Below are 16,818 nucleotides of genomic sequence, written 5' to 3'. Positions count from 1 at the left end.
AGAAGAGAGAAAGAGAACAGTTTAGGAAACAAACCATTCTCGCCAGAAAATATTACACGAATTTTGCGCAGTGGCTCGCCTTATCGCTAGGAGCTTTGAGACTTTGTGAGAGCGAACAATAACGCCTTCTCTCTCAGTATGAGCATGTAGCCCAATGCTCGCACATAGCGCACTCGTATATTGGCCCGCATCTCGGCTGCCTGCGCGGTCACGGCTACGGGGCGCGCACTCGCGGCGCTGCCGGCGAGGAACAAACACAGGTGCATTGTCTCACCCCAGTCGAAGACGACGTCGGACGAAGAGGCCTTCCTGCTCTCCGCCGACGACAGCGGCGTGTTCACTTTGCGCGGAGCGTACAGCTGGCTCAGGTATCCGTACAGACATCCGCTGCAATGCTGCAGGCAGCCCTTCAGGCAGGCTGCCATCGCCTGCCACACGCACACCACGCGCTGCAGTCGTTCTCGCAAAACAAAGTATCGAACAACAACAACGACGACGACGACGACACACTCGCTCACGCACGCACGGACAAAGAAATCACTACGAATCACTCGGAAAGTGCTTAAGGCGAAACCAAATGGGAAGGAGCCATCGAAGTCGTTCCTCTCCAAAACTGCCAGCACGGAACGGGGGAGGTTACAGCGCGGGCTCGCGCTCCTACAACTACGGCGGCCGCAGTGGCACGCGCGCTGCGAGCTGCCGCGCCGTGCACCGGCAACACTTCGGCGCCGGCCGCAACGAAATCGAAAGCGGAGTCGGAGCGCCGAAGCAGCTCCCTCGCAGGCGCTCCCCCTCACCCACTTTTCTTTCCTTCTCTCTCGTTCGCCAGCAGGCGGCGGGCGCCGATTTTCGGAAAGGACGAAAGTGAAAGAGAGAGCACTTACGCCGTTAAACGGAGAGCAAGAAGGCGCGTGACGTCGTCCTACGTCACGAAGGTGTGAGAAAACTCCGAACGAAGCGGTTCAGCAGCGAGCCAGGTTGTGGAAAGAAAGGGAGAAGACGCGCTCTCCATTTCGCCAAACGTTACTCTCGCAGGGAATGGCTTGTAGCGTTGCCGTAGCAACGCGCTGAGGACGCCGCCGCTGTTGCGGCGGCTCTGCTGCAGATTAAACGCGCGGGAGATAGGGCGACGACTTCCGCCCACTGACCGGCGACCCACGTCTCGGTGTTGACACTTGACCCGGCGCGGAGACAGAACCCCGCGGCAAGGAGATATCTTGACGACACCGTAGGAGCCTTGGCGTAGGCGGCATATAAGGAGGGAGTAACTTAGGGGGCGGAGACGGGGTGAGAAGTTGGGAGGGGGCGGGTGAGGTTGGCGGAACAATAGTAACGCAAGTGAATGAAGAAAGCTGCATCTTCCTTCTTCTCAAGTTGCCAGATCGCGTGGGCTCACCAGACGTCATGCATGGCTTCGGGGACTTCAAATCTAAAGGTTGTGTCAACAAGTCGCCTATTCAAACGAGAGGCACGCTACAGCGTGCGCTTGGTCTTTGTTTCGTTTCTCTGTGATACGGATGTCATGCTAAAAAAGAAAAAAAGGCAGCTTTCGTCAGACACAACAAAGGAGTGAAGGAAAATGAAAGAGCTAACTATACTGACTTCCTAAGTGCGGAAAGAAAACTGATTGCCAGAGCAGTCGGTTCTTTTGTAGCTTACGAATATGCGGATATTGTACTGCGGTTCAATTAGAATTAAGAAACAGTGCGTGAAAATGGAATAGAGGCGATCATTAATAACGACGCTGGCTCTCTCTCTTTCCTTTATTTTTCTCTTTCATTTTCTTTCTTTACCTTCTTTTTTCTTCTTTTGTTTTCTTGTTTAACTTGTGCACTGAGTAAATCATGCTTTTTATCGGAAGCAAACTGCCCAAGTAACCTGCAGATGTACTACAGGAAAAAAAATACATCGCTAGTTTCCTAGACGAGGCTTGATAACCTTCTACTCTCAAATACGGTTCTCCGCCTTTCTTTTCTTTTTCTTGTTTCTTTTGCCTGTGACCCATCTGTCCCTTTACCCTTTGGAATAAAGTCTGTACAACATAGGCGAAGCCGAAAAATATCAAGAAATGCAGTAACGTCGCACAAGGGATGAAGACGAAGGCGGTAAAAGGAGCGCGTTTATTTCGAATACTCTTCGTAGAAAGTTCGACGGAACATCATCTGATCGGGTAAAATCATTGTGAGGAGTGAAGCAGGTGACCGAAAGTAAAAAAAAAAAATTGAGACGAATACGGATGAAGTTTTTGTTCACCGGTACGCAGACTGTGGGAAAGGAATACGCGTGGACCTTGAAACGTCATTTTGCCTAGACTACGGTCGGCGCCCTGCTTCGTTTCTTACCACGATTTTTCTTGAGCGGACGGTATGTTGAGTCGAAATATAGACTAGGTATGCAGTAATTGAAACAAATTTGATTCTTTCGCGTCTTCGCATTCATTCGCATTTATTCGCGTTCTTCATCATCATCATCAGCCTGGTTACGCCCACTGCAGGGCAAAGGCCTCTCCCATATTTCTCCAACAACCCCGGTCATGTACTAATTGTGGCCATGCCGTCCCTGCAAATTTCTTAATCTCATCCGCCCACCTAACTTTCTGCCGTCCCCTGCTACGCTTCCCTTCCCTTGGAATTCAGTCCGTAACCCTTAATGACCATCGGTTATCTTCCCTCCTCATTACATGTCCTGCCCATGCCCATTTCTTTTTCTTGATTTCAACTAAGATGTCATTAACTCGCGTTTGTTCCCTCACCCAATCTGCTCTTTTCTTATCCCTTAACGTTACACCTATCATTCTTCTTTCCATAACTCGTTGCGTCGTCCTCAATTTGAGTAGAGCCCTTTTCGTAAGCCTCCAGGTTTCTGCCCCGTAGGTGAGTACTGGTAAGACACAGCTATTATACACTTTTCTTTTGAGGCATAATGGCAAGCTGCTGTTCATGATCTGAGAATGCCTGCCAAACGCACCCCAGCCCATTCTTATTCTTCTGATTATTTCTGTCTCATGATCCGGATCCGCAGTCACTACCTGCCCTAAGTAGATGTATTCCCTTACGACTTCCAGTGCCTCGCTGCCTATTGTAAACTGCTGTTCTCTTCCGAGACTGTTAAACATTACTTTAGTTTTCTGCAGATTAATTTTTAGACCCACTCTTCTGCTTTGCCTCTCCAGGTCAGTGAGCATGCATTGCAGTTGGTACCCTGAGTTACTAAGCAAGGCAATATCATCAGCGAATCGCAAGTTACTATGGTATTCTCCATTAACTTTTATCCCCATTTCTTCCCAATCCAGGTCTCTGAATACCTCCTGTAAACACGCTGTGAATAGCACTGCATGGAGAGATCGTATCTCCCTGCCTGACGCCTTTCTTTATAGGGATTTTGTTGCTTTCTTTATGGAGGACTATAGTGGCTGTGGAGCCGCTGTAGATATCTTCCAGTACTTTTACATATGGCTCGTCTACACCCTGATTCCGTAATGCCTCCATGACTGCTGAGGTTTCGACAGAATCAAACGCTTTCTCGTAATCAATGAAAGCTATATATAAGGGTTGGTTGTATTCCGCACATTTCTCTATCACCTGATTGATAGTGTGAATATGATCTATTGTTGAGTAGCCTTTACGGAATCCTGCCTGGTCCTTTGCTTGACAGAAGTCTAAGGTGTTCCTGATTCTATTTGCGATTACCTTAGTAAATACTTTGTAGGCAACGGACAGTAAGCTGATCGGTCTATAATTTTTCAAGTCTTTGGCGTCCCCTTTCTTATGGATTAGGATTATGTTAGCGTTTTTCCAAGATTCCGGTACGCTCGATGTTATGAGGCATTGCGTATACAGGGTGGCCAATTTCTCTAGAACAATCTCCCCACCATCCTTCAGTAAATCTGCTGTTACCTGATCCTCCCCAGCTGCCCTCCCCCTTTGCATATCTCCCAAGGCTTTCTTTACTTCTTCCGGCGTTACCTGTGGGATTTCGAATTCCTCTAGACTATTTTCTCTTTCATTATTGTCGTGGGTGGCACTGGTGCTGTATAAATCTCTATAGAACTCCTCAGCCACTTGTACTATATCATCCATATTAGTAATGATATTGCCGGCTTTGTCTCTTAACGCATACATCTGATTCTTGCCAATTCTTAGTTTCTTCTTCACTGTTTTTAGGCTTCCTCCGTTCCTGAGAGCATGTTCAATTGTATCCATATTATACTTCCTTATGTCAGCTGTCTTACGCTTGTTGATTAACTTCGAAAGTTCTGCCAGTTCTATTCTAGCTGTAGGGTTGGAGGCTTTCATACATTGGCGTTTCTTGATGAGATCTTACGTCTCCTGCGATAGTTTACTGGTATCCTGCCTAACGGAGTTACCACCGACTTCCATTGCACACTCCTTAATGATGTCCACAAGATTGTCGTTCATTGCTTCAACACTAAGGTCCTCTTCCTGAGTTAAAGCCGAATACCTGTTCTGAAGCTTGATCTGGAATTCCTCTATTTTCCCTCTTACCGCTAACTCATTGATCGGCTTATTATGTACCAGTTTCTTCCGTTCCCTTCTCAGGTCTAGGCTAATTCGAGTTCTTACCATCCTGCGGTCACTGCAGCGCACCTTGCCGAGCACGTCCACATCTTGTATGATGCCAGGGTTAGCGCAGAGTATGAAGTCTATTTCATTTCTAGTGTCGCCGTTCGGGCCCCTCCACGTCCCGTCGGGCCCCTTCGCGTTCTTACGTTGCGCTAATTTTGCACAAACTACTAACAGAGCAGATATCATTTCCGACAGGGTATGTCATGCTTCCATTCGAAAGAAACGTTTCATGGGGTGAGTGGAGGAGTGGGTCAAAAGCGTGTCGATATTTAAAAAACTCGCAACCACGGTTCGAACTTCAGATAGCTTCACAGTGTAGCATAACTTGTGCTGGCGGTGTTGTGCTTCATACTATTAGGTCTATAGCACTAGCAATAGGAATAGGTATGATGGTGACAATAAACGTTACTTGTGTAAGCAAGCGAAAGCTTCTGCCGAGGCGGACGGCCTCCTCATTCCAGGGGGCAGTGCGTCCTGGGCAGCCTCCGAGCCCTGTCCGCCAGCGCCATTTTCTTCGCTTGTTGAGGGGCCTCGTATGCGTTCGAGCCACCTTTCGTGGCTTTTCATTCTGAGGCCCCTTAACCCGTACTGCTACGGGAATCACGAAACTTTGTGAACTTGAGCACGTCTCCGGGACAGCCGTCTCTTCAGCAACCTACTTGCAGTTGTTATCGTCGCGGTCTAAACAACAATCACAACAGCCGCGACGGCGACGCTCTCGTTTACCTTTTTTCACGCGCACGACCCAGCGAGTCACGGGTTGAGGCGGCAACAACGACAAACGGACTGATGAAGCCGAAGGCAAGGTGGTCCACGCCGCTGCTGCAAACTCGAGGTTATTAACACGGACGAGCTGCGACTGTCGCCGAGTTCTTTTCCTCGGGTTCGGCGGCTGGCGTCACGACGGGTTCACAATGACGGCTGACCTTCACCTTGCGAGTCAGTATGCGTCGGTGCTCACTCGAAAGACACGCGAGACGTTCAAGCATAAGCGAGCGGCGATACGGCAAACGCGAAAGTGGCGCATTCTCCCTTGTGCCTTGACGACGACGCTTTGCGACGGCGAAACGGCGAGACCGAGATAGCTCTTCCATCCCAAGGGCACTGCGAGGTCCTAAACCGGAGCGGGGCAGCATCTTTATTCTGTATATGCGTTGCATCTTTCTTTTTTCTGCCTCCAACTGTCTCTTATTCCTGCACAGCCTTGCTATAGCGTCTCCGCATAGCTGCAGATTCTGTTTCTTACTTCTGTCGCCGGGCCTTCTTCTAGGAAATACTCGGCAGAGCTCGGACGGTGCCCGGCCGCGATGTGCGTGCGCGTTTATTACAATAGCCAGGCTAGTATTAAGACGGCGGATCGTAAAGGCGAGCGCTATCACGCGGCAATGGCCGCGCCCAATGTGGAGTTTATGCCGCACCGGTCACCTCGCGCAGTGTACCTTTGAGCGACCTTTTTTTCTTGTGTGTGTGTGAGTGTAAGTAATATTTCATGCTCGAGTGTCTCCGATAATTTCCGGGTCGTCGACTCGACAGGAGATGTCATCACTCGCAGGTGCAGTCGGCCCCAAAAGTTTACGGAACGCGGCCTCTGCGATAACGCTCGACTCGAGCGAAGCCAGGGCACACAAACCCCGAACTGGAAGTTTCTATGTATAATAGCTTTACTGGCGGCGTAAACAGCGATGCATTAAATTAGTAGCGCCGTGCCCCAAGAGAGCGGAAATTCAGATTTCTCGCGCAATTAACCCGTGTTCCCCGCGTAATCTTTTGCGGGCGACTATACATCTCTATCTGCATCTCTGTTGCATAGCTTTCATCGTCGTTAATTTTCACACGTGTAGGCGACAAAGAGAGGCCGTTTTCTGTGTGTCTCCGGCGGACAAGCCGGCAGTGCGCCACTAAAATTATGCGGTTGCAGTCGGATACGCTTTGTATCGCTGCGTGCAGTATATATATATAGCAATCGCATTCGGCAACTCGTTCGACACAGATCACGACAGGACGAAACGAGTGTCGTGTGTTCTCGACACTCTGCGCGCCGTTGTTGTCGCGTGACTAAATAGTAGTTTTGTTAGTTGTGAGGACCGTAAAAAAAAAAAAAACCACGGCATATAGAGAATTCACCTCTCTTAACAAAACAAAGATGCGGCTTCAGGCATCAATATTACTCGCGTGTGTTGTCCTTTCTTTTTTTATTCTTATTCTTTTTTTTCGGTGCGGAGAGCAGATGCTCTATATTCATGTGCAGACTGGGCAAGACTGGCAAGGAGGCAAAATTGAACAATGATAAGGCGCGACATTTCGCCTTGTGTAAGGTTGTTGGCAGTGATCTCCGAGAAAAAAAAATGTGACAAGTCTTTTTATGCACGTTTCTCTCTCTCTCTCTCTCTCTCTCTCTGTTATCTTTAGAGCGAAGGTTTGTCTCCCTCTTCCCAATCATTTGCGGGTGCCGATTGCGGCTGTTTTGCCAATCGCACAACAACTTGGACCACTGGGCATACTCCGTATAGCCACTGGATACGTTCGAACAGATAACTTGGACTGCTGAGTGTGTGCAATCGACCACGTGCCATAGGGTAGGCGAACAATATTGACCAGTCCCAAAGAATCCGTGTGTGCCACTGGATATGTACCCTAAGGTATGAGCGCGAATTGACAAGCAGAACAAAAGGCAAGAAGTGAAGAAGTCGGCACCAGAAGCAGCCGACCATCGAAAAAAAAAAATCTGAGCGAGAACAAAATGGGGCGAGAGCGGGCATGGAGTAAGGATATCGAGCGTTGAGCTATACAGCGAAGTTAAGTGAGAATTAATACTTAAGCAACGATCAAAGAATACTTCCCTTATGCCAAATTCCCACATACGCTTGGCTCTGCCAAACTTATTTATACGTAAGTTCTTATTTACTTGTTTGTCCATGATGTTTTTAATTATTATTATTAATTAGATTAATCAATCAGTTGATAATCATTAGGTTATTCATTTAGTTAACGTTATTTGTCGTCAGTCAGCTATGCGTGCGAAGCTGGAAATGGGCATAAAGTTGGGTTGCCCCTTGGCCCTTCCCCCAGCGTAGGGTAGCCAGTCAGACTCTTGACTGGTGAACATCCCTGCCTTCCTTATCTCTATCTCTCTTAGGTGGCCTACAAAAGCCGCTTTAAGTCAACACCAACAGCGCATCTGCCCTGTGCATAGAACAGCAAGTGCTGTTTATGCAAATTGTTAATGAACCCGCGTAACCAATGTTTCCTTGCGTAAATGATTGTGGAACGTTTCCTGGTTAGCCTAATTATCTCATTCATTTTTTTTCCTTCTTCAAGAACGCAAGCATATGATTGCGAAAGAGCACGTTTTGCTCTTTTCGCAAAGTGCCATTAATCGCCTAATAGAACACGCACGGGATTCACATCTAAAGACAGACATGCAGCGGCAGCTGCATTACAAAGCAGGGCTTGCTCAAGGTAGGCACTATCGGGGACGATCCAGTTAGCCGTACGTCAGTCGTCTATGACAATGTTGATGTCAGGCTCCCGTTGATTCCAGCATTTCAATAGCTTGTGGTAGCGGATTGAAGCTGCTGCCATAGTCCTCTCTCTCTCTCTCTCTCTCCCACACACACACACACAATGTTATATATATATATATATATATATATATATATATATATATATATATATATATATATATATATATATATATATATATATATATATATATATATATATATATATATATATATATATATATATATAACAGACGGCACAAGTACGATATTCAAAGGAACGGGCTAGTCGCAGGGCTGGGACAAATCCAGACCCTGTCCCGCATGCAGCCACGCGTTTACGTCCGAATTCGTTTGCGCACGCTTATAAAACTGGACGGCTCTGGCGGCCGGTGGAAACAAAAGGCTCATCTATTCTCAGGGGCCTCGCGGGACAAGCGTGAATACGCTTTTGCGACGAGCAGGGCACGCGCGGGAACGACGGCAGCGACACAAGCGGTAGCAACACAACCGCGCGTAGCAGCAGGAGCATCACCAGCCAACGACCCGCACCACCGGGTCCCCGTCTTCCGGCCCGAGGGCCCTCCTTTGAAACGGCCGGCCTCCTAAACATAGCCGCACAAAGCACGGCCCGGCACAGCCGCTACTATTGCCGGACCGCTTCCTGACAGTGTCACCGACACAGACAGTGCAGCCCGGCGACATCGTTCGTCTCTCTCTTTTTATTTTTTTTCGCACACACCCTCTCAGCGAGATCCGGGCCACTTCACATGGTACGTACACGGCAGTAAGTGGAGCAGTCACTGCGCACGTCAGCGGTTTCAGCCACTTACTCAGAGCCGTGTCGCCGCGCTACAAATGCCTCCGTCTAAATGGTGTCCCAAACATTGAACTTCTCACCACGTAGTTGGAAAAAAAAAAAAGAAAGCAGCGCTACGCTACACGAGCGCGGTAAGTCAACCAATATACTGCCCCCCCCCCACCCCCACCCCTTCCCCGCGCCCGGCCTACGTCCAACACTTCTAATTACAGCTAAATGTGAAGCGAATGCGAGCGGTCTTGCGAGGCCAGAAACTAATTCGTGCGACGATGTCAGCGTTGCTGAAGTTGTTATAGTAAGCACTATAAGTATCCAACGCTGGGAAGCAAAGATAGAAGACAAATGTATATGTATGGCTGAAGTGGAGCTGAAGGAGAACCGAGTTATGCTTATCGCATTCGTATAGGACTTGGAAGGAGAGTCAGTAAAAATCCGTGACTTTTTTTTTTTGCGTGAGTACATTCCCGTTGCTTGCGTGTATATAGTCGGTCACGAAGAAGAACCACGCACCTAAGTACCATACCCGTATGCGCGAGGTGTAAGCGACCTCGACAACGACAAACATATCGTTGGTTGTAAAGCGTTGAAAAAAATAGTTCTTGCAAACCGCCACACTCCGGGTATACAAGCATCTTAAGGAAACGAGCGATAGAATAAACAAATAGGGCTGTGGAAGACAGTAGTGGTGGAAGAATAGTAGTGGGAAGAAATAGTGGTGGAAGACAGTAATCAGTGTGTCAGAGATAAGCGTGGATCCAATCTGACCGAGAGCACTGTTGTTTATAGTCGCTATACCTCTCTACTGGAAACCACTGCATTCAAAGAGAGAGAGAGAGAGAGAGAGGAATAAGCAGCCCCCATGTCTTAATTGCGCGATGATATGCGACACAGCATAGGCTTTCTTTAGAAATACAAGGGGCGGATTTATGTCAACATGTCATCGTAACGTTCCAATCAACACAAGGACAGAGGGACACGTCTGTAGGAGAGACGGTTCTGTCGGATCGTCTTGCGCGCTCCAAATTTTATACCGTAATAAACACATTCTCTCTAATTTGTTATAATTAACAACTGCCTTAAAACATCCGGCTATACTCCAAGGTGTCACTCCTCACAGCGATATTTGCATCTATCTATCCGTCCGTCCGCCTGTCTCTCTGTCTGTCTTAATGACAGTAACAAGTTACTTTTGTAGAGCACTTACTCTGTCGCGTTACTCGTCTATGCGCGTGTTTCTGCGATGACAGACACGAACGATTTGGTGCTTATACGTTATGTCCATGCATATTACGTTCCTAATAAGTCGAGTAAGTGGTGCAGGCAAAGTCTGAATAAAGTAAATATCAAACGAAGGACAGCAGTTCTTTAAAAACATGTCCCCGCAACCGCGTTCTAAATGGGCGACCGCCCAGCCTACCTCGTGCATATAGTAAGACGCGCCCAAGTCGTAACGCTCCGTTGTCAGCGGACACACAATCCGCGTGGTCGCTGTCTGCCGAAGCGTGCAGTGGATGTCCAACCGACACACGCACTTCCTCTATCGCTTCCGGCAGCACACCGTTGTGTGAAGCCGTTCATTGGGCAAGCGTTGCAGTATACCGCACGTCGATGAAAGTACGTAAACACACGCATACGTCGCAAGGACGACGTCTGAGACAAGCTACAGAGTATGTTACGAAAGAGGAACAAAAGAACAAAGACAACCATATTTCCCAGCGAATGCGTTACGGCGTTGTAGAACAGCATAGCTGCCCGTTGTCCAGCGCCAACCTATACGGGACTTATTCAGGTCAGGATGCAAGACGAACGAGCATCATTTCGCTCTATATGACGTGACGGCCGCTGTACCGTCCGTCTGGAGGAAGAGGAAGCGTCACATTAATGCAGTTATGCAAAAGTGAACAGTCGGGCTCTAAAAGACAAATAAATGATGCTGTCTTCGTTGAATATCTTTTGAAAACAGGGAAAGAAAATAAACATACCAATGAAATAGCGGGAAAGATCTGATGATGTGCAAGCGCACTAATGTGGACGTCAACCTGACATAAGCAGACAGGCTCATCATAAAACGACTTAAAATAAACATGACGTTGGAGCTAGAAACACTGGTATTTCTCCGTCCTCATACCTATGCGCCATTGCATGGCACAATACATAGCAGCTCGTGTAGTTTCCAACACGACGCACGTGCTACAGTGCTGCATCCAAGTTGCTGTTCCGCCATGGTCACTATATTACACGAACAACAAAGAGTTGTTTCCTATTGTGCGAAACGTATGCATTTTCCTGCGAAACGTGTACATATGCACATTTGACGCAGAATTATGCTCTTCCTCTGACAGCAACATGACAGCTCAAATACAGCCCTCCTTCAATCGTACAGGTATGTAAGCTTTAAGACAGTCAGCAAAAGGTCTAGACGGAACGTCTAGACCTTTTGCTTGTTGATACTGAACGTGCTTCCGATCGGCTAAGCTTACGCTGGTGTACAAACAGTACAAGGATTCCTCGACTATCTATAAATTAGTTTTTCTGCACTGGAAAAACAGCATCACGCTGCACATAATACATGATATGACAGGGAACATGAGCCTCCGCATCTGTTTCGAGCAACAGACCCTTACAGACGCAGGTAATACGGCCGCTACCGGTGTGTCATCTGTTTCTGCCGAGAGAACTGGAACCGTAGACACCGGAAAAATATTCAACTGTAATGTTTTAGCAGTATCGCGTTTCGCGCTAACCACGCAGGTTGGCAAACGCGCACTACTTGAAGACCGTCGCCATCGCTCGTCGGCCCACAAGGCTGTGAAGGGACTTATGTCTTTCTTTAGGGCCACTGGTTTGTCTGAACGCCTTTGATTTGGTGAGGCCCTCCACGCACGCGCGCGAACTCCTCACGTATTTCGTCCCTTTGCCCTCCTCCCTCTACGTCGTCTATGCATTCCCCTCTTCCCTCCCCCACTGCAGTGCAGGGTAGCCAAGCAGACGCATTTCTGGTTAACGTCCCTGCCTCCTCTATTTATTTCCTACTGCATTATATCAGCTCACAGGAACCTATTAGGCGGGTTTCTCTTGAGACAGGCGAGGCTATTTTTCTGCGTCAGTAAAACTTGGTGCTGGGCTAGTTGGTGATGCATTCTTTAAAACTGATGGTAGCGCTAAAAAGGACGTGGTTATGCATTCTTTAAAACTGATGGTAGCGCTGAAAAGGACGTTTTAAAAAGGACGTTAGCGTTTCCTCGTCGTCGTGTCGTCTTTTCATCGTGTGTCCGTCCTTTTTAGCGCTACCATCAGTTTTAAAGAATTTCTGCGTCAGTAGAACGCTATTTAAATTCAGAACGAAAGAGCACGTGCCAAGAAGCGTGAGGGCATTTATTTGAACTCTGTATTCGAAAACCAGCAGTACTGTGTGGGCATTCGTGCGTTACTAGCAGCCCGAATGCGTATTTCTATTTCCTGAAAGGTGAAAACAGCGTTCACCGGCCGACTGATATGATCCACCCTAACACGACATGGTCCGACCGACTGGCCGGCAGGGCAATCAATCTGGGGCCCGATTCACAAAACCTTTTGTTCATAGGTGCTCTTTCCCACCGGCTAGCTTCCTTCGCTAATAACATGTGCACCGTCAGGATTGGCTGAAATTTTCTCTTACGAACAATTCTAGCGTAAGAGTGTTTTGTGAATATCGGCCCTGATCGTTGCGACGTGAGAGTACACAGTCAGACGTACCAGACTTGGACTGACCTGAGCATACCCGGCAGAACACAACACGACACGACCCGGCCCTACACGGCAGGACACAACACGACAAGACACTATCAACTAACCAACCGACCAACCGAATCGAATCGACTCGAATGACATGGTTTGATTTGATAAACCTGCTTATATGGGCATTTCCTAAACAAACGATTGCTAAATGAGATAGAAAGGACATGAAATACAGAAAAGAAAGTAACGAGAAAAACTTTAGCGTCCCACGCTGCAGCAACATCTATAACAAGAACAATGCACAACAACAAATGCAACTCATGACATCGTTGCAATGCAAGCGCGGACTGAGCTATACCTCTATGCATGCACTGCCCCCACCCCCGCCCCATTTTGCATCGTTCCAAAATAACAGAGCGTAGAGTAAGTAATTCACTTTACTCTGGCCAGTTCCAAAGGTCAGAGTTAAGTCTGACCACAACACCAAAGATGTAGTCAGACTACAATAGCAAAGATAGAGAGAGAAAAGGGGAGAAAAGACAGAGAGGTCAGCCAGTGTAAGCACCGGCTGGCTACCCTGTGCTGTGACAAAGGGTACAGGGAATAAAAGGTGAGAGAAGAAAAAGAAATTGAGAGAAACTCACACAGCAACGCGATGCTACGTGCTACAACTTTCAAAGACGGTCGCACGATTGACAAGCCCTTAAGCTCTTGAGTGCCGAAACCCGTTGGACAAGTGCCCCAGAACTTGTCCCCATTACAACGCGTCAAGACAAGTGCTCGCGACCGCACTCGAAAAACTGGACGATCGCCTCTGCATGGAAGAAAGAGTGCTACAATATCAAAGTTGCACCTAAAAATGCAGAAATGCCGCTGCAATTAAACAAAAGAAAGAAAAATGAGGAGGAAATGCATCTCAGAGCGATTCAGGAGGTAACGGTAAGCGCCAGAACAGACGACCGAGCGGCAGCCAGTCGGGAACAGTTACACCGCCAATTATTATTATTATTATTATTTGTTTTGAACACATATACACATATACAGAAGTAACAGGAAAGGGAAAGCGAGGAGCAGGCTGGCAACTGCCACCGGAAGGGGCACAACGCCTGCCTACTTTTCTGAAGGGAGGCGACAGCAACACAGAAATGGAAGATAGGAAGGAGGGGAGGAAAAAAACAAGGAAAGGATAGCAACAGGACAAATCTAAAGACACAAACAGAAATAAGCGAAGAGCGACAGGAGTAGAGCGGGAAGACTTGCGGCCGATACAGCCTTAAGCGAAGGCATTTACTTCGCGTCGCGCATATGCGAAATACATCTCGCGCACTTACTCGCGCCAGCTCGACTCCGTCCCAACGCGCGTCATAAATCAGCAGCACGGCTGCGCAGAATTTCCTCGTGTTAAGCAGCGAGAACGAAATTATTCATCTTTTTTTTTCTTTTTTTCCCCCCGACGGATTCTTGGTGAAATTCGATAAGCGTCTCATAACGGTACGGCGCTGCGCCTTTCATGACTCTTACGAAACGAACAAAAAGAAAAGAGTATTAAAAAATATTACACGATATGGGAAGCGCTCCGCGTTAAGGACCCGACGATCTCTCGAAGGCCATGCACCTCCCAGGAGAAATTAGTTAAAGATCACTGTACGTATAGACCTAAATGTTTCATGAGTCTAAGGATCGCGATAGCGCAGCGAATAAGAACAAAAGGGCAGGACGACGAGCTTATAATGTCGAGGGATGGGGATAGCGGGGAAGGAAAAAAAAGGGAGTACGTTTGGGGATGAGAAACTCTCGAGAGGCACGGACTTCTCATTATTGAATCAGGCCCCGCGAATAACAAGTCATCCGCGCAAAGGTGTCTGCTATTCGAGTGGGAAGAAATGGCGGTACACGCTTGGCAACGCACGGCGGAAGGCGACCTTTCAGCGTCGGTTGCCTCTGCCGTGCAGAGCCCGAGCTCATACGTTTCCTTTCTTAATGCGCGAGCAGGAAATCCGGAGCGCGCACCGTGTTTCTTTCATAAATTTCGAGCGGATCTCGAGGAAAGGTCAGGGTTGGCCGTGGGAGTGTACAGCTTCTTGGTGGTCAGCGCGTGCGCGTTTACTAACCTAGCAGCGAGGTCAGCACTTTACGTCTTGAAAGTTTCAGAGCTCGTTCGTGTACTCCATCCGTCACACTTAAACACAACGTTTTAGCTATCTTCTTTTTTTCCTCACTTCTTTGCGAGAGGCAACTTGAGTTCCTGTGCAAACATAAGTGCGGCTTACGATCGTCTTCGTCCCCCAGAGTAGGTTAGCCAACAAGAGGCATTTCTGGTCAACATCCCTGCCTTCTCTGTTTATTGTTCTCTCCTCCTCCTCCTCCTCCTCCTCCTCCTCCTCCTCCTCCTCCTCCTCTTCTTCTTCTTCTTCTTCTTCTTCTTCTTCTTCTTCTTCTTCTTCTTCTTCTTCTTGTTCTTTTCTTCTTCTTCTTGTTCTTTGCTTCTTCTTCTTCCTCTTCTTCTTCTTCTTCTTCTTCCTCTTCTTCTTCTTCTTCTTCTTCTTCTTCTTCTTCTTCTTCTTCTTCTTCCTCCTCCTACCTTGTCGCTTTTCACAGAGTGCGTCTAGAAATTACGACGTTAGAAGCGCACCTTGCTTTTACCTGCAAAAGCATGTCGCCGACGATACACGACGTGTGGCGTTGGCTGGAACGGGCCATAATGTCGCAATCACCGGGCAGCTATCGTTAATTCAAGTGTGAGCAAGCATGACAAAACAGGAACTTTAGGTCACTGCGGCAAGTCTTAAATTCGCCCCCTCCCAACCCCGCTTCCTCCATCCTCAATAGTTTCGTAAACAAATATGGAAAGAATTTAAGCCCTCTGTTTCATACAGATGTGCTCGTTGAACTGAATTTTTTAACTTAGTTTCCTAACGCCTTGAACCATTTCACCTTACTTCGCCCTTTCCTTTCCTTGTTTTTTTTTTGTCATCGCTGCGGATTATACGGCAAAGTGCTGCCCACAGCCCGCGCTGAATTAAGTAACCTGTAATTAAATCCAAAAACGCACATAAACTCCGTTATGTGCATCACAATTTGTTCTTGACGTTTAGCCACCACTGCAACCTATTCGAGCCATCTTGTAATCTACAAACTCCTCATGTAATATCTCTTTATGTCCACCAGCAAAGGAATCAATTAGGGTTTCATTAATTGATAGGTTGATTGACTGAGCGATTAATTTGGCGTTATACTATACCGCTGAACGTCGCCACCATTGTTTCTTTCGAAAGAAAATAAACGTATTTTGCAAACGAAATATAAGCTGAAGGGGAAAATACTCGAACACTAGAGTTTGCTTCTCCAAGAGCGAAGTTGCGCAATACTGCCAGTAAATGTGGCCCATGGCACTGTCCAAATGTAATGTCTACAGTGAGAACTTCTCTTCGAAAAAGAGAGAACACGGGGGCGCAACGCAGAAGGACACGACGCTTACGGAAGGACTTGGACGTCCTTGCACAAGCTGTTGCGAAGCGCTCTTCAATGGAGCGATGAAGAATTCACGTACCTGGCTACGACACACGCCTCCTCCCAGAGCGAGTCGCTCTTTGGTTTCTGATAACCGTGTACGGTGTACGCTATAAAACGGGGCGGCTACCGCGCGCGCGCGGCTTCTATAAATTTTTGATCGCCGCCTCTCTGCGTTCATGGCACATTGCAGTGAGGCGCACTTGCCGACGCCACGTACAGCAAGAGTGGGTGAGCCAACTTCCGGAAACATCGCAGCCGGAGGACGAAGAAGTTCCCCGACACCGAAAGCGTCTTCTCAGTGGGGAAAATCAAACATCTTGCACCGTGGTGCATCTTGTATGTTGGATTGCAATAGGAGTCACTCCTTTCGGAACGACTGGCTGAAACGACGCGCGCGCAGAAAAAGCATTAAACAGATTGCTTTCGTCGTCAGATAGCCTCCGTATCTTGCGTGTTATTCACAGGCCAGTAAACTCGAGATCTGTTCGTTCGTTTCTTAGTTTGTTGGTTTTCTTGCTTGCTTGCTTGCTTGCTTCCTTGCCTGTTTGTTTTCAAAACAGGTCGTGACATCTCCGTCGTCTTTAGCTATTTGGCGTCACCATAGTCGAGGACTGCGCGACCCAAGCGGAACGACCTGGCGGCTAAGCGGCGTTCGTCAGCTGAGCAAAAGCTGACGGGTGTG

General features: G+C 47.9%; 1 protein-coding gene across 8 annotated transcripts in view; it reads right to left on the bottom strand.

Moving 5' to 3' along the window:
- Nucleotides 1–16,818, bottom strand: part of Epac (Exchange protein directly activated by cAMP) — a 415,242-nt gene that overhangs the window by 140,606 nt on the left and 257,818 nt on the right. The window contains exon 1 of one of the 8 annotated variants that reach the window (XM_065440671.1): nucleotides 275–737. The exons of the other annotated variants lie outside the window; for them this stretch is intronic. Within the exon in view, the coding sequence (XP_065296743.1) occupies nucleotides 275–425 (151 nt within the window). The 5' untranslated portion in view covers nucleotides 426–737. Of the gene's footprint in view, nucleotides 1–274; nucleotides 738–16,818 lie in introns of those variants that run through there. 8 annotated transcript variants of the gene reach the window in all.

The sequence above is a fragment of the Dermacentor albipictus genome, chromosome 1 (genome assembly GCF_038994185.2).
Source record: "Dermacentor albipictus isolate Rhodes 1998 colony chromosome 1, USDA_Dalb.pri_finalv2, whole genome shotgun sequence".
Lineage (NCBI taxonomy): Eukaryota > Metazoa > Arthropoda > Arachnida > Ixodida > Ixodidae > Dermacentor > Dermacentor albipictus.
This window is presented reverse-complemented; position numbering and strand designations above follow the sequence as displayed.